This window comes from Ptychodera flava, chromosome 3 (assembly GCF_041260155.1).
Source record: "Ptychodera flava strain L36383 chromosome 3, AS_Pfla_20210202, whole genome shotgun sequence".
NCBI lineage: Eukaryota > Metazoa > Hemichordata > Enteropneusta > Ptychoderidae > Ptychodera > Ptychodera flava.
The window spans coordinates 43,246,126-43,269,776 of NC_091930.1; the positions used below are offsets into that span (position 1 = coordinate 43,246,126).

Consider the following 23,651-nt stretch of genomic DNA (forward strand, 5'->3'; position numbering starts at 1 on the left):
GCGATTATGTGAGTTAGTGAACTCTACAACGTGTGAAAGGGTCTCAGTAAGGAAAAATGCAACGAATTCGTTCGGTTGTTGATCTCATGTTTTGAGAGTTAGGATTTGGCTGAGCGGTTCTGTCTATTGCTTTTCCTCTAGGTGACTACAAGTGAATAGAATAGGTTGTGCGTGCGAACCCAACTGAAAGCACCATAATGACATTTCTCTCTAACAAAATTGCAATCCTATACGACTGCGCACATTTAGTTTATAAACCAAAATCTCTAGTTCACGTGTATGCGCATTTATTGTGACCATCCAAACCGATGGAACTGCTGGTAAAAGAAGTTACAAAAGTAAGGAATTTTATCTCCTGCAAACGTTCATACAGCGCAACCTGTGGCGGGGGTCAAGAGGTCATCATGTGGGCTTGTACCATCCTCTTTTGCCCTGAGACGTCCTCCAGGCAAGACCGCCATTTCGGCAGCTGGACCTCACTGAACTTTAACAACGCCCTCTTCCTCCCCTTTCCGCCACATTTTACCATGTATGGATTTGTGTTTGGGCCCCACAAGATCGGGGCAAGATTAAATGAGTTACCTATGTAGGTGAATTCTTTGTTAGACTGTTAATTGGTCACCCATTTTTGGCCCACTTTATGTATTTCACAGTTAGCAGCATGTTAATCATTGTAAGGAGATTGTTTGTGTGTCAGTTTATTGGTCACCAATTTTGTGGCCTAATTGATGTATCTCATCTTTGCAACTTTAATTTTATCACAAGTGTAAGTAGGTTAGTTATTGTAAGGTCACACGTTTTGTATTATGTTTGCGTGTCATCAATTAGTGGCCTGTTTGATGTATTTTACAGTTACAGTTTCTCATTAAATGGTCACCCATTTGGTGGCCCATTTCTCCCACAAAGACATGAGCTGGGTGTTCCCTAATTTCGCTGGTGTTGTAGCTGGCCGGGGCACAGCATCACTCACCAGTGATGTGGGGCCTTGTCCAGCATTGACAGCGTTTGCAGGGGGAAAATGTACCATTAACAATGTCTTTCTATCCATTTTCTTATTTGTGGTGCGTAGGCGCACCCACATACTCAATTGTATGATGAATAATTCACTTAAAAATTGATTTGTCATATCGTCTTGCATGACCTGCACTCTTGCGGTCAGCCTGCATTATGTGTGTATAAAGATGTCAGCTTACTGTTCAAAATGCACTTACCATATAAGACACAGGCAAAATATACATCTCTTTGCTTATTTGTCTTAGCATTTTACTAATAGCAGTTGGATATATCTCATCCTTGGCAAATATTTGAATGCTTAGCGTACGTACAGGAACCGCACCGAAAATTTTATCTGGTACCAGATTGTTGGAATCGCACTGGTTAAAACACTCTGTGAATCAAATACGTCGATGCTGGTACAAAATGTATTGCCCGTTTTTAGCAACGTAAAAAACAGTCACTTGCTAAATTTATAATAAATTGCGAAACAAGGTTATTATTTACGGTTGTCTACCTCTCTGGCAAAAATGTACAATTTTACATAAACCTTCTTCGATCTTTCTCAGTTTACTCTCCTCTCCTTGAGTGATATGCTCAGAACGAGACAAAGAATTGCGGCTACAGTTTCTTTATTGTTTTGACTGGAAACTGTTTAAGGAGGCAACTCATCCAGCATTTTATCAAAACATCAGTCACAAAATCCTCTAAGTTCGACTGAATGATACTTTGAATGAATTGCCATGTTTTGTTAAATGCATAGGTCTTAATTAGTTCCACTAAAACATGAGACTGACGTACATAGAATTAGTACATTTGCTTAATCTACAAGGTATTTTAATTGGGCCTGATATCAAAACTTTGCATATTTCATATGACTCGATGTGTGTCTTGGTCATCATAGGGTCAAGTTATGCCGAAGATGTATATGTGATATATTAGCGTCATTAATCTCATCTGCACACTCGGTGAATTATCATAATTTTAGCGAATATTGAAAAGAGTGCATTAACTTTATACCTGGAGTCTATCTGTAATGCTGTGATTTTCTGTGGCGAGCAAGATAAAGTATACAGAATGTTATTTCTTTTGCACATTTATAATTTACGCAGTACAACAACATCGCCTTGAATATTCATGGATCAGAACAAATATTTAGGGGTTATTACACGAAGTTAGGGCGATACCGCGTCGTATTCGAGTGATGTGTCCGTATTTTGACGAGTTGCGCAGCAGCGAAAGTGCATTACCTTAGACTTTGTGTTATTGATACTTAGTTTCCATTTGTTACACCAGTCACTAATGCAATTCAACATCATTTGCATATCATTCTCGTTATCTGACAAAATAACAATATCATCAGGGTACAACAAAATGGAGACGCTGGTATTACTATCTAAATTAATACCTCTGTTCATATTTTTAATTTCTAAAGCTAAATCATTAATGAATAGAGAAAAAAAGGTTGGGGATAAGTTATCACCCTGTCGAACACCTTGGTCAATAACAAACCAGTTTTATGAAATGAATTTAATTTAACAGAAGCAAGCGTATCAGTATACATGGCTCGGATAGACTTGTACATTTTCTCATCAATACCGTTACAGATAATTTTATATAATAATGCGTTACAATCAACTTTGTCAAAGGCTTTACGTAGATCAATAAAAGTTGCAAAGGTAGAGAGGTCATGTACTTGCCTATTTCGAGCTATGGATGATAACACATATATGTGATCCTGACAACTTCTTCCCTTTCTAAATCCATTTTGTTCATGACCTAGTATATCATTAATGTCAAAATGCTTTACAATCCTGGTATTTAAAACGGAACTATACAATTTAGAGACGGTTGACAAAATACCGATACCTCTGTAATTCATCGGAACCCGACGGTCGTCAGCCATAGTTTTTGGAATCGGACAAATGAGTGATTTTTCCAACAACTTGAAATTTTCCCAGAGTCAAAAATAAGCTGAAAAAAGAGTTAGCACGCTTACTGAATTGTCATTTTTTAGAACTTCATATGGGATTTTATCAACTCCAGCTGACTTGCCATCCTTAGCTTTTCTAACAACTGCTTCTATTTCTTGCGTAGAGAAATTTCTATTCAATTCTCTATTCTCAACATACAAGGGATGGTCAAGATTATCCTCTAAAAACTCTCGTGTGATGCAACATACGTATATAAAATTCATCATCGAAGCTACCTTGAAGCTGGTTTTGGTACAGCTTTGAGAAATCTTTTCCCCACTTTCTTAGAACATAATTAGTGTCACGATTAACATTGCCAATATTGTCATATACTTCCATAGGAGTTGACCTACGTTTTCTTGGACCAATTTTGTTAAGATATTGCCAGAAACACCTTAGATTATCAGTGCAAGCTGCTTCAATGTCTTCTACTAAACCGTTTCTGTACGCACGCTCACGGTAACGAAGTTTTTTGTCAAAACCCTGTCTTTCATTCTTAAAATCACGACGCAAACCCGCTTTAATCACATGTGGACCCTGGAAACGAATATACGCACGTTCCTTATCCCTCATATTACTCCATAAATCATGCAACTCGTCGTTCCAATAAGGCTTTTGGTGATGCAACTTTTTCTTAAGCCCATGTGAACAGTTGTTACCTCATTCATTTCTTTCAGGATACAATCACACAAGCTATCGTAAATATTGTCGACTTCCAACTGTGTTTCCCGACATGTTTCAATCTGAGAAATTGTCTTTAGCAACGCTGGGCGAGCCACAACAGAACCCATAAAATTCAAAGGGACGCTTTTTAAGCCTTTGAAGGGGAAGTGGAACGATTGTCATTGATCGGCAAACTTGCTTGCCGGTCGGAGAATTCAAATAATAAAAGCGAGTGATCTGGTAATTTACTACGATCATTGAGAGCATCAAATAAGTCATATTTTCAACCAACGAAGACATTGTAGTGACAGAGAAATTCACACACAAATGCAAGCTTTTTTGAGGTACACAAATATAATCAACTACTGACCTACCTCTACCAGATACAAAGGTGAAATTGTTTTCAGTATTACTATAACGGCCATTCAGAACACACAGTTTGGATTCCTGTAGGAAATCGCAAAAACTATGACCGTGTTGATTAGCCTTGGTATCAATCACCTGCCTATTTGGAATGTGATCAATGGTATCTACGTTGTCATTTAAATTACCCATACGGGCGTTAAAGTCGCCACAGATAATAGTTGTGTCGACATTCTCTTGCATATAAAGTTGACCTAGCAGATGGCCGAAAAAACCATTTGCATCCCTGCCCCAAGGAGAATTTTCGGGAGGAAGATAACAAGAATATATTACGAAAGAGAACCCTGTGAATTTGTTCTCAAAAAGAATACCTAATATACCAGAGTAATCTTTGTCAATAATGAAAATCTGAAATTCCTCGTATAAAAGATTTTTTACAAAATACCAACTCCACCAAACGTTCTGTTGGCGGCAACATGAACTAAATTTCTAGTATGCCCAAGCCAACGATAACCTGCAATGTCAATTGTTTCATTACCAGGTAAATGAGTTTCATTAACAGAAATAATGTCAGCGTTTATACTTGTCAGGATTCTCTCACGAAGGTTAGCATTCCCCTGCGTCCATCCACCAACATTAAGATGCGCTATCTTCAGCCCATTAAGGCGGGTACACCACTATGCTCTGTTCATACTCGCATTTTGTTTTACTATCAATGGTTCTCCGGATAGAGGTCTGACCTGCACGAAGCTCTGACAATAAGGCCTTGATGTCGTCCACGTGGCCAGTATCTGATTCAGAATCCGTTGAGGTTGGTCTTGGTCGTTTTTCTTGGCCAGCCATTGCTATTTTTCTTCTCTGGTAGCTGACTTACGTTCTCTATGACTTCATAAAATCAGTCTATTAGGTGCTCAGAACGGAGAATCGCAATCCCGTCAGAATTAATGAAAACAAAACATTGTAGTAGCTCACGCAACACGATGTTCACTCCATGAAAGCGCCCTCAACCAATAAATGAATGACCTTACATATGATTTATTATTATGCCTCATTTGGCTTGCATTGCTACAGGCAGACTTTATATGTAAGCACGTGGGTGTCACGCTCATATTCAACCGTCACTTTGAGTACGTCATCACGTTAAGAAACATATGAAGTACGTATATCGAGGATTTTCAGTTACATACCCTGAGCAGTAAAAAGTTTGATTACAGCCAAATGTTAGAAGGTTCAGAATGAAGCGACGGCATCGAAATATTTGTCATGGATTTCGCTTCGGTGTTGTTATTGCGGCATTTACTCTGGCCATTTTCCAACATGACTCAGGTAGGTTGAAATTTCCGATTTCGATTCACTAATATGTAATTCCTGTGGATGTAGGGGTTTGAACACATTACCTGTGTCGCGAAACTGAGAAACAACACTCTGCAATATAAGATTATTAAATTTCTATCGGTTTTCTTTGCTGACCTAAATCTGTATTTCAAAACGTTACAATATGTCAGACAATAATATTTTCACAGTGATCCGAAGTTGTCAATGAACTGCTTACATGTTCTCACGAATATAGCTGAGCAAATACAAAGCGTGAATAACCGTATCGATGAATTATGAAAACTTTATTTGTTCTCTATTCTCACTTTATGCCACTGCATTTAACAGTAAGAATGTTTAAAACACAAATAACAAACGTGTTTATTTTTTTTCAATTGATAACACCAAACCAGGTGAAAATCCCACAAACACACGGGATAAACAAGAATAAAACAAAACATTAAAAAAACCCAGAACACATAGAAGACAGAAACGTAACAGAAACAATAGATATAGCGGATAGAAACAAATATAAATCTTGATATAGAACTTTTTATGCCTTGAAATGTACAAGGAAATATGAATATCACATTGAACACGTACTACATCCCTCCACTGTGTAAGATTGTCTGCAACTTGTTGATCACGAGTTAAGCTTAAAAAATGTTGATTGTGCTAGTTTCCATTTGAAGCATAAAAACATAGTTTTGCTCAAATAAAATAATAGGAGAACGATATGAGTGGATATTTTTTTATGAAGATCACAGAAAAGTGTTGAAGTATGTTGGATTAAAATGAAGTACATAGAATTACCGGCAAAGTTGCTTCATTTATACCCTCTTGACTTTGTGTGAAATGTTTGTAGCGAAAGATACATTAGCTGAAATTATATTTGCACACTTTCTTTCCAAATTAAGTTTTTCTACGACAATTGTCATACTCCCGGCAAACAATCTTACTGCATAAACCAATTAAGTTTCATCGAATTTTATCCAATTAAATATTGCCAAATTCATTCTCTTATCACATGAACTGGCCCGAATCTCTACCTGTATGACGTAGAACAAGGGGGATAAGAAATCCGAATTACCCCTGTTGTACGTCATCAACCGGAACTATTTTTGAGCATAGTACTGGTCATACCACATGGTCTGGCGAGCAATATTCATCTAGAAGTTATGAATATGATCAATAAATGTCTTGTATTAAACTTTTGTTTCATTATACAAGCCTTACCTGTGTCTAGTGTGCCTATTACTTTACCCTAGCTATCTCTGTATAGTATTTCAAATAAAACAGTCAATATATGTTAATTGTCCTCCCTAATCCCCCTCATTAATTTGTTCTGCCGATCATCGACGCGGGGGCGTATCGCCCTGACCAAATACCTCGTTAGCAGCTCATAAGGTAGTAGAAAAAATTAATGAAGGGAGGGCAATTAACAGATGTAGACTGCTTTCTTTGAAATACCTACAGACTGTAGAATGAGGGCCGACTACTTGAAGTGAATTACTGTTATTTATAAGAATATTCCCTGAACGTTCGTAGATTTTTCACTTAAGTGTTTCTTTCATTATACTTGATATGTCTTTGCATGTAGCTTCGGCAAGATTTACATATTTCGGCAAAAGAATTCAATATCAAGCAAAGCAAGTGTGCGAACAGCTTGGTTTACGACTTGTGAAATACAGTGAAGAAAAACACGAGAATATTGTACAGGCGATTATAGAAAAAGACTGGAACTACTGGATTGATACAGAAGTAGTAAAGACAGTTGATGGCCTGGAACTTAGCTTTAAACCATCTGCAGAAGATCTTAATCCAACAACGAACGACTGCTTTGCTATCTCGTAAGTCTATGCAATTAGTGATTTAGCAGTCATCGAAATCGTTGCAACTTGAGCTAATCTTGCAAGGATGAAACAATATATCAAACGAGATTAAAACAATTGGTTTACCACGTTCTCCAATATTACCACTTTCCCTGATTATGACATTTTTTTTAAATTCTTGCATGATTAGTCGGGGCATAAGACGCCAACACATTTACTTACAAAAAGTACCTTAAAGCGATGGTCATGTTTACATAGAATCAAAAAATTTAAATCTAAAAAAGGTAAATGAAAAATTTGTGACATATATGTTTTCACAGAAAGCTGCGATTCAAGAAAAGTGCTTGTGATAAGAGGTTGATTCCAATTTGCGAAAACGCAGGTAAGTACATCATTAATATCTCAGTAAAATACCTTTGTCGTGGCTGGCTTCACAATTTTAAGATCCCTTTATTGTTAAATTTTACTGCCGTAACCCTAGAAATGCCTTTTCGTAACATTGATTATAGAATCGGGAGAGCTCGTCGTCATGGAAAAGTGGAACTGTACTCAGGCAATCGAAGTGTGTAAACAACGTGGCTTACGCTTGGTAAGAATTACTGATGAGGAGAAACAGCTCGAAGTGGTGAACTTTTTGCAGACTTCGGAGTTGGGATATAACGTTTGGATAGATGCCTACCTGAATGCCACCTCCAGAGATTTAGAAACACACGACGGTACTATTCTGACATACAAACCAGACTCTTTTGGTGGACAGATCTACAACATGTCTTCTTGTGTAGTTTTAAACCTGAAAGATTATGAAAGGTATGTCATGTAAATATAGGCTAGTAGTAATTCATAGAGTATATTTAACTCTAACACGCACTTTTCGGCTAATGATACAGGTCGGTACACTTCCCATTCTTATTCTCCAGATGGTTTCAAAGTGTATAAATTATGAGAAGACGCATACAGAAACATCTTTGCACTAGTTTATTCGTTTCGGTCAACTTTTTATAGAGATCGTAGACCTCTGTTACTATTGAAATTCTTTATAAATTCGGAAATGCATTTTACTGATTTAAGTTTGGGCCAATTACTAGGAATTGTGAGCTCGGATTTCTAATTAATTACATTTAAAAGGCTCATTTGATTTGCCATAACAGTAATTTGTTTTTTTCGGTGTTTTACGTCGATAGGTAAACTAATAACAACAAGTTTATTACTCTTTCGCGGTATCGAGTTGTTTAGATTGGAACGTAGTCTTTAAAGAGACCAATTCCAAACTAGAAGAGCTTCAATGAGTCATTGTGTTTTATAAACCTAACATGACTTCTCGGGCAGGCTGATTTCCCTAACGGTATATTAAGACAAAGGTCGGCTACTAACTCGTCCTTGTAAGCTATACACGCATACACTTTCCTGCTGAAGGAGAAGCCAGGGAAAGGCTAAAGTGTCTATCTTCCAACAAACCCGTCGCACACTGTGCGCTATTTATCGACCTGTCAGTGATCTGCAAGTCCACTAATAAGCGATTACTAAAGTTATATTATACATGTTTTCTGATTGGCAAAAATCGCCGTCGTTAAACTCTATCATAGACCATTAAGCACGTTCAAGGATCTTGAATAAATCAACCATTGCCTGTTATGGAAACATTTGCAACTGTTGCCACGGAGAGAGCCGTGGAATGTGACTATGTTACAGTAATCCTGCATTTTTGCAAAACGTGCTGGTTTGCGTACATGTAAGAGTAATTTTGTCTTTATATCTTATCATAACTGATGAAACTAAATTGTATAGGTATCATGGCACTTGTACTTTTCAGTCTTATATTTCTACGCATTTTATGATGAAATAGCTTGTTCTGTGATTGAGAATTATTTTTTACAGTTTTATTGAATTTCAGTGGTATTTCTCCGAAGTGGTTGACAGAAGATTGTGGTCGTACAACAAATGTCCTTTGTGAAGATTCAGGTGATGACATTTACATTTGACATACACATTCATACTTTAAATATCTTTCTGTACCTGAATAAATCTTTCTCTTTAACATTAATCGTCATATATTATGATGTCAATGCGTTTTCTTTTATTCTACTTTTCCAGTTAAAGTGATGCGAATCTGAATCAGGGAGTATTTACAAATAATTGCTACCCTTAACGTGTGGTGAAACTATCATCTGTGTCGCTTTCTTAATACCCGCTCTTGGAAAATTTAAGAAAAATATTTATTTGAGAAGGTTATTACAGACCCTCATTTGATGAAATATTTGCAAATTATGAATATGAAGTTTTCTTCAAGTGTTCTCGGTAAAGCCTGCTTACTTTGTCGATAAGTGCCGATACCTCTAACACTGGACAAAATTCTTGATATACGTTCAGGATATTTACGTATATTGACGTATATGGAACACAAAATTAGTTGCAAACGTTACGTATATCTTTGTATATTGAACTTATCAATAAGTTTATATACATAGCGTATATCTATGCAGAACAAGAGTATACGTAATGCAGATCTTCGCACACCGAGTGTACACTGTATTTGTGCATTTTATTAGTATACGTACGTGTATACTTTACGTATTTGATATATGTGGAGAGTCAGTATATGTGTGTATATTGTTGTATATCAAGCATTTTGCCTGATATTAGGTATTTTGATGTCTTTGCCCCGTTAGAAAACATTGAACTGATTTTAACAATTATTTACCTGGCTTATTTTTCGCGTCTATAATCCCCTGATACGTTATCGTTATATTTTCATTATTAATACGTAACCTATTGCTCTCTTAAACACCCTTGGTTTTAGCGTGAAGGCGCTGAAATTCACCTTGTAAGGTTCAGAATTTGTATAACGTAATTATCAATAACTTTGTATTAGGGCTGAGTAATTTCTTTGGTTAAAGTTAAATAATTACGTTATATTATTTATATTTATCAAACCTCATCCCTTATTCGAAAGTGTATCTTATAGCAGAAAAGGCCTGCAAAAAGATTAAATTGAGGAACATTAACTGTAAACAAATGAAACTTAGATTGAATTGAATCAAATAAACTTAATAACATAAGACCCGTGTTCAGAGTTGAGGTCGAATAATCGCTATCATACCAATCCATAATCCGGTAACACTAGGTAAAAATTCGTAATACAATAGTTATAAACACAAAGCAGCACCGAACAGACAGTAAATCACCGGTACACACAACAAAGTCAAATTCATGAAAGAAAGATGTATGGACCTCTGGCCAAAAGACCAACAAGTGATGTCAAGTGTTTCGAAAATTAGCGCATCCTGCACCACATGTAGCACCCGCCATATATCAATCTGTATGACAAATAGGTAGTGTAACCAAGTAAGGCCCAATGTCACTGGTGCCATCAGCGATCATTTGTCGAAGAGACGCTGTATTTATCTACCAGCTTGCGATACCTGCCAAAAAAGCGTTTGAATGCAGATACAAGGCTTTCTTTTGTGTAACCTTGATTTAAAAGTTTGTAAGAATTATGGGTATGTCTCTCTACAAAATCAACGTATGAAGTGCATGCTCTTTTCACATCAAATTAGCTGGGAAATGTATACCCCATTAGCTGGTGAGAGTTGAATATTACTTATGCGGTGTGGGAAACTGATGATACTAAAGTTGAAATCATCTCTCTTGTCATATAGCCTAGTAGAAAGTTGACCATTGGAGTCAAATTCAATAAAAATATCCAAATATGAAGCAGAAGAGGCCTTTCTTTAATCTCCAATTCGGGAGGATAAATCACAGCGAGATAGCCACTGAATTTGGAGTTATCCATTGAAATAACATCGTCTATGGGTCTAAATGTTAAGTTGAAATTTCTAGCTACAGAGACCTTTTCTGTTTGATTAGGTTCTTGATACATCCTGCCTCGTATGCGAACAGAAATAAGAGGCAGCTTGTACCTGTACAAACAACAGAAACGAGGTAGCCCTACTCCCCGCTACTGAAACAACTTAATTGGGTTTGCTATGACTCCTCCTATGCTTCCCAAAACAAAGCTAGGTGGTAGTAATGAATTAACCGTTCATTGAAAAAAGAGGTTAGGGTTAGATCAATGGCTAGCGGAAAAAGAATACAACGTTCTCAATGTCTATGCTAGCAAGTGTATGTTCAAGAATATATCAAAGTCACCCCTATGATGTTAACTGTATTTGATGATCATTGCTCGCCAATGGTCCATGCCAAACATAGCTCTTTCTTGGTATATCAAATATCAAAAGATGACTATTTTTGAAAATAAGATGATTTCTTACTCATATTAAGCGATAACATGTTTGTATAACATGGTACTGCTAGTAGGCTCTTCTGCAATTTTGTCAATTTCTTTGAATGAATTACGAGTGAACAAAACAATGAAACAAAATCCACTTCTTCATATTTTCTTAAAGAGACCGTTTCACCTTAGAACATTGTTAAGAACATGTGGAATATCAAATGTAGAGAATTGGGAAGCATAAGCTTGCAGACTAGGTGGACGATAATGGTACAATGTCATAATATCTGTTCACTTGGATTACCTACGAGGAACAAGTCACAAATGACATAGAAATTTTCAGTTCTGCCACCATTTCCGAAACTCTTAAAATTGAGCAAAACATAGCAATAAGCTCCATGGTTATGATATCATGAAGAACGAACGACATTCAAAGAGAGCTCTATTAAAACTTGCACACAGTACAGAGATACAGTCAAAAGTACCCCTCATATGTCCTGATGTCTTCTGCTGCTCATCTTTTAGTAAATCCAGAATGCTGACAGTTGAATCTATATATAAATATTACTAGCATTAATTATGGTAGATTGCGCATTTTTTCTTTGTTCTATACTTCATGTCTTGCAAATATTACCGATTTTTTAATAATTACTCATGTTCAAGAACACAAACACCGCTTTTATCAAGCAATTTATTATGGCATTTCGCTACGTTCCAATGTCATAAATCGTTTCATCGTTTGTATTTTGCATAATCTATAGATGGTGAAACCCTCAACGTCACGACAGAATCACCCACTTTAATTAACACGACTGGATCCACAACAATCTTACAGGTAATGGGATTACACAGAAATTTCACATTTTCTTATTATATTAATCCATGGTTGCGAATCTTCGAGACATAGACTACATTAAAGAGGCACTCCCACATGGTAACATTTTTAAAACACATTTTTTAATGCCAACGGTCGATATTTGACATGGCGACTGCGCGCGGATCGCGAGATAGTATCATGTCCTCAAAAAAATTGAAGTTTGAATTCCGGTGGCCCACCTGAATTCAGCTTTCGAACATAGAACGTTCGGCACTGGGGCCATTGTCAACTAAGCTATAGAGTACGAGTCTATGCTGACGCTGCTGTACGCCACAGCAGTACCACTCGCGTCGGTGAGCGGTCATGTCCCATGGGAGAAAGCCGAGTCCTACTGACTCGGCAAAAAACCGGAAAACAAAGTTTGCTGATTCCACCAGAATTCGCATAGGTGACTAGCACAGATAGGTGCGGTTGGTACATAGTATGCATAGTGGCCGCCGCGTGGTATGCGCGCATACCACACGCGGCGGCCGCTATGTATCGAACCACGGTCCCTCCACAAAATGGGACCGTGATCGAACCACGTGTAACTGTGTGGCAGACGACAAAATGTAGTCATCAGAGGCAACTAATATTTTACACCTAAAAACTGATATCTATGTGGCATTGTTTAAAAGTATAATGCAACTAATTGAGAACACAACTAATTGAGAATAATGAAAACGACAAAAAACTAAGAAGTTTTAAGGATGTACGATCGGAAATATATAAGCGTACTGGGCCGATTTCCGCGCAGAAATGTATCCATAGTAACCACGCGCGCATGGTGACGTTCCGAACGTTTTTGCGATGTCGTCTGCAGGTAAAGGAAAATCGCGTCAAGAAAATGTTCAGCGTGTCTTAAAAACACGCTTGAAGGTAGAGAATTCAGCAAAGAGACAAAAAAATGCAACATGATCGTAGCCTGTACAGCGTAAGTCAGAAGTGTGACGTCTGATTCGCTATACAAGAGCAGGTCGTGGTTATAATTCTAATGATAGTGTCGCTAGTAGACCTATCGGAGAATGGAAGAATGGCCGTTGCATTGTCGATTTGAGTGAACTAGCCGAAAATCTTGACACTTGTGTCAGTTGCGGGCTTGCCTTTACGATTGTCATCGTGTATTGGAGAAACGCCAAGTTCACGGCCTCGGCTCCTGGCTCCACGTACGTAGTGTGTGACAACTTAGCCTACTTGGCCTGCAGCGAAGTCAACCTAATCCCCACCGATAGGCGTCACGGCAATAAATATTACGCGATTTTTTGTATGCTGTATTAATATATAGACCCTAAAAAGAAGAAGAACCTAAGCTAAAGCTTTGCTTTGTTCTGTCATTTCCCTCTCATTAAAGTTTATCGGTAGGCTTGAATCATGACCATGCCTAGACAAGGCGCCTGCAGGTAGCCACTGCAGGTCAGCTGCATTTGAAGAGCGCCCTCGCGCGACGAACCCGGGAAAGCATGGTTTATCGCCAGAACCTGTAAATCCTAGTTAGATTTTGCAAAATTGTGAAAAATCGAGCTCGGTGACCTACTAAACAAAATGTGGTTTTGAAAAATTCACAAAAAGAGCTATTATTTAGCAAAGTTTGAGAAAATTGACATTAGTAGAGACTATCAATAATTAATAAATTACCCTCTCCCATTCCTAAAATTTGGGGCATATTTGTTGCAATTTTGGTTAAAAAATAAATATGATGACTTCTTAACTCAATTTTAATGTAAGTAAAATCTTCAAAGTAGCTTAGGTTTATAATTTCTTTATTCTTTTACAGTGTAAACGTTTAAAATGCAATCATGATATAAATATGAAAATGATGACCTGTTTTATTGATTTTTAGTGATTTTGTGAAAAACCGTGAATTTTTAATGTCATTTATTAAAAAAACAAGCACGGTGACCCAATGTTTTTTCCCAATTTTGGACTATTCACATATGGAGGTATTCAAAAATCCCCATTTGAAAAAATTGACATTACTTTTACTTTTTCCGATCGTACATCCTTAAAAAAGAATTACCAGAGATAAAGGCATTGATAATGATTTATATAAAGTCATTGCAGTAGGAGGTAAATTAATTGCGTCATTCGAACGTTTTTGAACTCCTTAGAATATCGTCAATCAGCACAACAACACACTTTTGTGGGATTTCGGGTCATAACCAGAAACGATCGTAAAACTTCGGGATGTGAAAAATACTCTCGGGAAATGGCATGTTTTTATCGATATCTCGCGATCCGCGCGGAGTCGCCACGTCAAATATCGACCGCTTTCATTAAAAATGTGTTATAAAAATGTTACCAAGTGGGAGTGCCTCTTTAAAGTCATTCAAATTGTATTAATTGTTGTTCCTGATATTTCAGAACTACGATAGGGTTAAGATAAATGTAATAATATTATTCTGAATTTCTTTAACAACCATTTCGAGATGGGACTTTCGCGTCTTTGCATCTATCTTCTATGATTACAGAGATGCCTTGAAAACGTTATACCAATAAAGCATTCCAAAAGGATTTTCTATATTTCGATATTGGTACTTCCTGCTGCACTGTAAAAGTGAACTCAGCAAATGTTGTGCAAATGTGTCGGACGCTGTCACAGCTTCAACACCGAAATCCCATGGTGCATGTCTCCTTCAGCCTTACTTCAACTGTTCTGTATTACTTTTAAAATATTCGTCACAGCTATCTTTCCCATATAATATTTTATATTTCTCTCATTCATCTTTATTAATTTTCCTTGCAGAGAATGGACGATATTTATCTCAAGATTTCACAGCTTTTGAGAGTAAATATTACACCTAACATGAGCATCGTGTCGGCACAAGGTGTGTTTGTCCGTTTTCGTTTTGCTTTGATATAATAACTATATTTTGCAAAAGACAGTGTGACAGACGATAGTACGAAACGTGTCAGACTGTCAGCCGACCCCTATCGACCCCTTGCGTTTTCACGTAAGGGGGCTTTCTTTCTCGTTTACGTTTGGCGATTTTCAGAAATATGGACGCATTATGTAAACATAGCCAGCCCTGCATCTGGGGGCCGGGGCAGCAGGACACCTCGACCCCTGTCGTTCGCCCCAATAATTCACACCCTCTTGTCGTTGGTTGTTGTCAGATCAATCCCGGAGCCGTAGTCACTTCGACCTCAGTCGCTTTTTATGTTATCTGAAAACATTTTGCTGAGTACATTATACAACTTGCCTGCGAGAATTGGTTTTTCTGTGAGAAAATCTGCTTGTTTTGGACTGTGCTTCGCTACAACAATCTGATATTCGTTGAGGCTTAAAGGGGTACCATCCATTGTCATTTACTAACTAAGGAACGTGTGTCACTGAAGGAGGGAGGGAGCATGTCATTGACTGTTTTGGAGAATAACGCATTCGTCATTATCGCAATTGCTTACCATGTGCGCCAAGATTGGATGAGCGAAAGCGATCCGCTCGGCTCGGTGCCTTTACGCCAAATGAGCCGATTTCCGGCTTAGGCGTTGGACTTGCAGCGGTGCATTGTGGGATATCTTGGAGGGTGGCGTGGACACACAGAGAGACGCACAGATATCGCTGCGACATTACCCCACGTGTGTGAACACGTGAGCTAAAATGGATCATAAAAGCTTTATAACTTTAAACACGTACCATCGTAAAGTTATCTTATCTCTTTTTATTTAGGTAGTGAGAGACAGAACAATCGTACATGTACCCTTCTGCATTACAGTTAGGGCGCCACCAGTGTTTAAAATGTAAACACCTTATAGCTACAGAGATAAATATTAGCTCAACAGCACAGGCACGCCACTTTGTACCAGGCCTCAGCTGGGAGGAAATGTGAACCTTTCTATGCCCTATACTTGTAATTTGTGCGTCCGATATTTTTAGCAGATGCATCTATAATTTGAATTATACCAATGGACGTCTAAGCTCTTCAATTCCTATCCAGCAGTATATTTAGTCGAGCGTCCTGTCGAACCAACCTGTTCAAGTACCGTAGAAGAGACCGAACCAAAATTAATCTTCTGGGAGAGAAGCCGGATCTCCTTCAAGGAGGTTGTAAAATCTATCGCTCATGCAAATAACTCCGTGAATAGTGCAGATAAGTCCGTATACATGGTAAACTTGTACTAAATGTATGTAGCTGAATTCGAGTGGGTGTGGTGTGTTGTGTTGCTGTCGGTAACGTTAGCTCTGTGTGCACGGTGTTAAGGTAAAACTGTTTGTGAAACCTAGTCACTTGAAGTCTCTCTATAGTAAAAGGTGATCGAGTGATTTTCAGTGTTGCAATACTGACTTCATTACTATATGTGTATGCCATGGAAACTCCAATAGTTGTTGTACTTGGTATATATATATATATATATATATATATATATATATATATATATATATATATATATATATATATATATATATATACCAAGTACAGACAACTATTGGAGTTTCCATGGCATATATATATATATATATAATATATATATATATATATATATATATATATATATATATATATATATATATAGATAACAATTATCAAAACGGTCTAGTTTCTTGAATTTCTACAGTTTATATATTTCCTCTGTCCGCTCCCGTTGTGTATTTAAGTGTGGAAAGGCCTAAAGCTGTCCTTGACTACAAAGGCATCCGGTGATAAATGTGCAGTGAGATACAGGGTTAAACTCAAGTCTGACACACCCATCACATAATAGGACGCTTTTGTAGTCCAAGGGACATTGTTGAAGTAATATTCGCCCAGTTTAAGTGATGTGTTCATTGCTTCGCTTCGATAAAGTTTGTGTGCGATGTGTGATAGTGAGCATACGAGCGTGAGTGCTTCACGAACTCTACAGCGTGTGGACGTTTCGCAGTCGGAAAAACTTAGCTCGGTTATTGAAGCAATTTTTTTTAAGGCTTGGGATTTTGCCGAGCGTTTTTGTCTGTGTCTTCTCCGCTAGTTGACTGGGTACCGTACGTTGTGAGTTCGAACCCGATTGAAACCCCCGTTTTAGCTGCTATTTAATCCTTAAAGTTGCCATGGATAAAAAGTATACACAATCAGGACTGCGGACACAACTAATAATGGGAAGGGACAGTGTCCATGGAGCTATACCCTGCTTACTCTGTAAAACACCGTTGAGGTCTTAACACACGGCTGTAAACGATGTAATTCACCACCTAAATACTTAAGCTCATCAACAGGAAACTTGTCGCGAAGCGGTTCTATCACCATGCACTGTCAACCGGTATCTTAATCTTCAGCAGCGTAGACGACATGAAAACATTGCACCGTATGGGACCGGCCGTGAACGATGACAGGTGTCGGCAAATGATACAAATTTTCAATGCGTTCGTATGTATGTTTTTGGTACAATTGTACTTGTACCTAAGTGCAGTGCCCATGAACTGACTGCAAACAACAAAATTTTGACCATAATCGTATAATGACGTTTCGGATTGTCATTTGTCTTATTCGCTCAGCTGTTTTATATGTATATGAACATACCAACGGCATGCATACCAGCGAAGGTCACGCGTACGCGTAGCTGTAAGTAGTTCGGTTACAGTGAAAATATAATTGGTATTTTCACTAGTTAAAATACGGGTTCATATAAGTACTGTCTAAACAATAGGAGAATGACGATACAGGCATAGCATGTGTGATAATAGGTTTGGATGATTTTCATTTGAAATTACTTTTTTTTATATTTATCGAATTATATGACATCGGTTTTACTTATTTTCTGCATATATCTCAACTTTTTTAGATACCGCAAGACCTTGTAATTCACGCGACTCTTTTCAAAATATTTCTCAATTTATTAGCAGGCAAATATTTGAAAAGTTGATCCATGAGTCCTTTCAAAAAGATCTTCTGTAGATGCGATGGACTGGATACTAAACTTTAACCCGATAAATCATTCGTTAAACTACAGCAATTACAAATTTGACATATTGGATGAGCAATGATAGCAGTATATATGCTTGCCTATTTGGATACGTTCAAGGACCACTTGCTATCAATGGTTTAGGTTGCTGGTGATCTGGTGGTGTTTTCTTTAAACGGACATGATTGTGCGACTACTTTGTGCGTTAACGTACTGATTACGGGCAATATCCTCCCAGAAAACTACACATTATACGTCACAATATTAAAATCAATTTGATACTATTTGAACCTTTACTAATTTTTTCTCATTTTCAGGTACTTTTTGTCATACTTTGTTTGTTTCCTGCAGGGAATTTTTCCCAACCAAGAAACCTGGTGTTCTGAGATTTTGATGTTGCTTGACAACGAAGCAATATATTTGCAGCTGGCAGAGACACGAAAGTATGGACGATAGTGCGTTTGATGTCCGAAAAAAATCACTATTCATTTTTGCTTCGTGGGTCAAGAGTCAGTATGGAGTTCCCGGATTAAACAGCAATATAGTAGAGCAGTTCCGATCTCAACAAGGCAGGCGTGGTGTGCACACAAAGGTTTACTCCACTGTTCTCGATGTTGAAGTGGCAGAGAGTCAAAGGAGAGAAGCTAAAGCTTTCGGTGTCACTTTAATCCCTGCGACAAGAGGGTCAAATCTAGATCCCAAGGAAAACCAACCTAAACTAGAGTGGCTGATCGAACCTGAGAAACATTATCCGAACTTGAAGGACCTAAGAGGTGTCCTCCACGTTGTAGCATGTGATCCTATGACTACGGATGCTGCAACAATTATCCAAAATAAATTTTCCCCATGCTGAGCTGGTTCGTCTCAAGCCACACGCAACGGGAGTGTTAATCGTGTTTGACTCTTGGGACATAAACAAATGTGGTTTAGCACATTTTCACAGATCTCTATTCAAGAATATCCAAAGAAAAAACCGTGAGTTGTTGAAATTCTACGCAACAGTTCTTGGTGATACTATCAGCGAGGAGCAACAGAAAGATGCTGAAGATGCGGGCATTACCTTGATCCCTCGAAGACGAAACGACTCAATAGACCCAGAACAAGATCCGGTAGGTTTACATTGTCTGTTCTACCACAAAGGGTACTATCCTAATCTTGGAGATCTGAGGAACATAGAGTATGTTATTGGATATGCTCCTCTGACAGCTGCCGCTGCCATTGATATTCGAAAAAGTCTGTTTCCTGAAGCTCAGCTCTATCAAATTAATCAACTTAATCCTGACAGTTGCCATCTGATGACACACAAAGAGAGAAGCAAGCTGGAAAGGGATATGGTAAACTTTGCAAGACAAGCTGATGCGATGGTATCCATCGGGCCAAGCATGTACGACTATTTTGAGAATGCTTACAGAGTAGTCACTGAAAAAACCAAGCCTCATATTGAGATCTTGCCCGATCTTGGAGATGATTTCTCAAGGCAAAATATCCAACTACCTGAAAAAGTACACCATCATATGATGTTATCATACGGAGTTACATTTACAGGAGAGAGGGAAGCACTAGCTGAGTATGAGACAGTAGCTTGGGCTGTTGGTAGGACAGCGACAATGATGCATGACATGAGACATCCACCACCTAAGTGGAATATTGTCGGAGTTTCACCAAATCATTATGATACAGTACAGAGTAAAATCGAGGAGAAAACAAACTGTAGTTTCTTAGAGACTAGAATAACGGCTGAATGTTCTCTTGTAGATCTTAGAGATAAACTTCTCACGAGTCACCTCTGCATCATCGGCCAGTGTCAGCGTCAATACGGTTTGTACGGTTTAGAATCAATAGCAGCCGGACTACCAACTCTCATAAGTGAAAATACAGAATTAGGATACCTCATTAACAAATACTTCGAAAATAATGCACAATGGTGTGTGGTTAGAAAAAGCGAAGATTGGTTTACAACTATAAGGGATGCGCTGAGCCAAACAAGGGTTACATTTAAAAACGCGGATAAGCTAAAGAAGGCGTACCTGGAGAGTTCAAAAGTGAAAGAAAGCCATGATCGATTTTCTGCCATGTTCAAGAAATCAGGTCCCTCACAGGGTAAGCGTATTAGTCAAGACGTAACTATTTGATCAATGTTCTTTTGGTCACAATTTATAAGTTGATAGTGATTCCCTTTCTTCTTTCAGACCTTGATGTTACAATTACGATCGACGTACAGCTGTGGTTTCACTGTTTTGCTGAGATCGAGGATGCAATTGACGCCCTGTCTAGGCAACAATCACCTAACATGTCAGTTATCGCCACATTAGAGGCACAATTAAGTGAGTGTCGTTATGCTTTCGAAAGATGCCAGCGACAATTGAAGAGGATTGCAGATAACCTAGCAAGAGACAGCAGTCAGCTCCGAATGCATATCCGTCAAAATGAAGACTTAGGTATCAACGAAGTAAGGGGAACAAAGTCAGGGTCGCTTAGAATGTCAGTCAATTTTCTCGGTACACTGCAGCTCTATAAATTTAAGTCAGGCTGTAGAAATGGACGACTGGCCGCTGTTTTGAAACCCTTGCTGATAAGTGACATGATGCTAAAGGAGGCTTTAAAGGTCAACATTCCGTTGAAGCTCAAGGTGTCGTATAACACAGTTCAGTTTGATGCAATCGACAAGTACTTCATCTACAGTAAGTTCAAGAATCAAATAGACTATTATGTTCTTATCCCTATTGTACGTAAATTCGTCATGAGAAGATGTTTCTGTCATAACAAACAAATGCTATTGTTTCGTTGATGATCTTAATTTAGTATCGTGGCAATGAAATTGACATACTTTGTGGCCGTTAAAGCGTTCCACAGAGATTTAGGGAATCAGGGGCAACGCCTAATTATTTCTTTTTCAAAAAGTCTTAGCAGGTGTTATTGGCATGCGCCCCGAAGCTTTAATATTACAGCACATAGTCTCCGACTCATGGAAGCGTTAGGCGAAGATCTGATATAATTTTGGAAGGTATAGCTTGTCAACGTTTTTGAAAGCATTATTTTTGTGCTTTAAATGTGATCCACTGTTAGAAATAATGGGCACACTTGTCCATTACATTAGTAGGGACGGTTTTTGATGACTTTAATATTTGATATAATGAGCTCCGCTTTTCTATGTCTTTTCATTTCTTATTTATTTCCCAACATCAGATCAGTGGAGCATAGCTTCAAGGTCCTATGAAGAGCTATCTCTAAAAGATACATTTAATGAAAATGATACTCACATGCAAGATCATTACAAGACAGCTACAGGAGATATCTGGAATACCATGGTAATTATTCTTTGTATGTTTGTAAACTGTTCTCTGCTCTGTGTACTTTGACCAATACATCTTCTCTGAAAGCAAAAAAAATTAAAAGAATTTATTTCGAAAGAATGTATGGAAGGAATACGGAAATTGTTTTCATAAAGAACAATACCAATTTTGCAGGTTGAAAAAAATCACAAATTTATCTCTAAATGCATCGCATACTGCGCTACGTTCATGCTTTGACTGAAACACAATTGCGCGTAACACTATGGCGTATTTCAAGCAGGCAAAGATGCGCAGAGGTCCACACTTTCAACGAGATATTGATGAAGATGTGGGCAGGACACGGCTCTCACTCAGACAAAGAGTGTTTGAGGTAGAACGAGACAGACTGCACATCACAGGACAAGAGTTTACTAACGCATTGTACAACATACACGAAGGCGAGGGTTGGTTTATTGGTGGCAAGGAAGGCTCCACAAAAATTATGATCAAGTCATCCACAGGTAAGATCTGCGTTTATGAGAATTGTCGAGTCACAGGTTCGGGGAGGGGATAAAGGACGTTGTGAAAACAAATTGTGTTTTTTAAACCGTTCTTCAATGGCGTTCTTGCTAAAAAGAGTCGTCATCATCAATTTGTTTGAATGATTTGATGAATCTCATTTGGTTTAACCTGAGATAATATTACGATAATTTTAATGGTTTACTACAACGGCCATTGCATAAGAAGCATGTTTTCAACAGACTGTATGAAAAGCCGAAATTAGATAAGTTGGAAAATAATGCAAGAATCTCGTATATAATTTTTTAAAGGTCATTATCCCATAATAGCAAATATTAATGTTCAGGTAAAGCTAAATAGCCAATACAGCACCAGCAAAAGCCAAAGTAGACTTCCGTCATTTACTTCAGTGCCATAATTTCGAAATGGCTTTCTGTGTTTCAAAAATATGTTACATATTCATAGTTGCGACAGTGATCAAAAGTATTTGAAGTTGCATACGATACCCATTCGTTTTTCGTCATTCCAGACAACAAGGAATCGAACACATTCCTCCGCAGAGAAATAGAATTGATGAAGGAGCTGTACTCAAATGAAAATATCGATGCTCTTGTAGGATGTTGCACCAAACAGGTAAAACATTCGTAATGTTTACTTTTTAAGAGGTTGCCTCTTTTGTTATGGTTGTTTATTTATTAAGAAAAATCATATATACTTTCAAGAATCGTAATGATAATCTGTAAATATTAGGGGTTGTTGCACGAAGTTTAGTGATATCGTTTCGAATTCGAGTGATGTGCCCATATTTTGACAAGTTGTGCATCAACGAGTCAAATGACACATCACGAAAATACGTCGTGACATCGACCAAACTTCGTATAATGACCCCTTTACCTTACGTGCATACAGGTTTGAACTTTTTCCAGCGACTTTTGAAACTAAGTGACGAAATCGACAAAGTTCGACCTTACTTGCCCCTCGCTCTACTCACAGAACAGCTCGTTGTTAAGGAGTGACGGCAACTGTATCACTAGTTGATATTATTCCTCTGTTGCAACATTCCCTTAAAGGGAGGAATTGTGTTAACTTTGAGAGCGGACATTATATTAGGATGTCGGCCAAGTCTTGACAATTTGAAGAACGTGTATATTTGTCCTCAGGCCGACGGTAAATGTAAAACATGGGGTGGATTGTGCAATTGAGTGTTGTGAAAGAAAAAAAGGCCATTCATGAAAGTTACGAGGCCCCTCCAAAATCCGGTCAAAATTTAATTCACGCTGTGCAAGCATTCAGGACAGTGCACCTTCGTGTGGCCGGTAAGGGGACAGAGTGAGCGTCCGACGTCAGATATAAAGGCAATGCGGATTTAGTAGCCGTACTTGTCGGTCTACATCCAGTACGTACACATGTCTGTGGATGTCCTGTATGCCAAATTTAAGGTGGCTTTCCACCTTTATATGTCGAATACACAGATATTTACTTTTTCCCTGAAAAGTATTCCTGTGGTATTGATCTTCAAGTGTGAAGAATATCTTTGTCTGGAAGTTTCTCTCTCTTGATGAAATTCGCGATAAAATTTATTAGAGAACAGATGCATGTATTTTGTTCTTAGACTACATAAAAGTCTTTATTGACACAGCAGTGTCGCAGTATCGTTGCATGCATTTGGACAACATCCGCTGTGAAAATCCCATTGGCACCTACCGTTCACTGAGATCACCATGTGTGCATAGCGATCAGGCGTAGAAAGGTGGATTGTACCAT

At 38.1% G+C, this 23,651-nt stretch overlaps 1 protein-coding gene across 3 annotated transcripts; it reads left to right on the forward strand.

Annotated features, from left to right (window-relative positions):
* The first annotated feature begins 16,030 nt into the window (after positions 1 to 16,030).
* Positions 16,031 to 22,550, forward strand: LOC139130082 (uncharacterized). 3 transcript variants are annotated; one of them, XM_070695801.1, is made up of 6 exons: positions 16,031 to 16,264; positions 18,414 to 20,196; positions 20,286 to 20,777; positions 21,283 to 21,404; positions 21,667 to 21,889; positions 22,417 to 22,550. In XM_070695801.1, the coding sequence occupies exons 2-6, from the start codon at positions 18,909 to 18,911 to the stop codon at positions 22,533 to 22,535; spliced, it is 2,244 nt and encodes a 747-aa protein (XP_070551902.1). In that variant the 5' UTR covers positions 16,031 to 16,264; positions 18,414 to 18,908; the 3' UTR covers positions 22,536 to 22,550. The 3 variants fall into 3 exon arrangements, with proteins under 3 accessions (XP_070551902.1, XP_070551901.1, XP_070551903.1); XM_070695800.1 differs by lacking the exon at positions 16,031 to 16,264 and having other exon boundaries at positions 17,727 to 20,196; XM_070695802.1 differs by lacking the exon at positions 16,031 to 16,264 and having other exon boundaries at positions 17,727 to 20,196; positions 21,670 to 21,889.
* Positions 22,551 to 23,651: the final 1,101 nt, after the last annotated feature.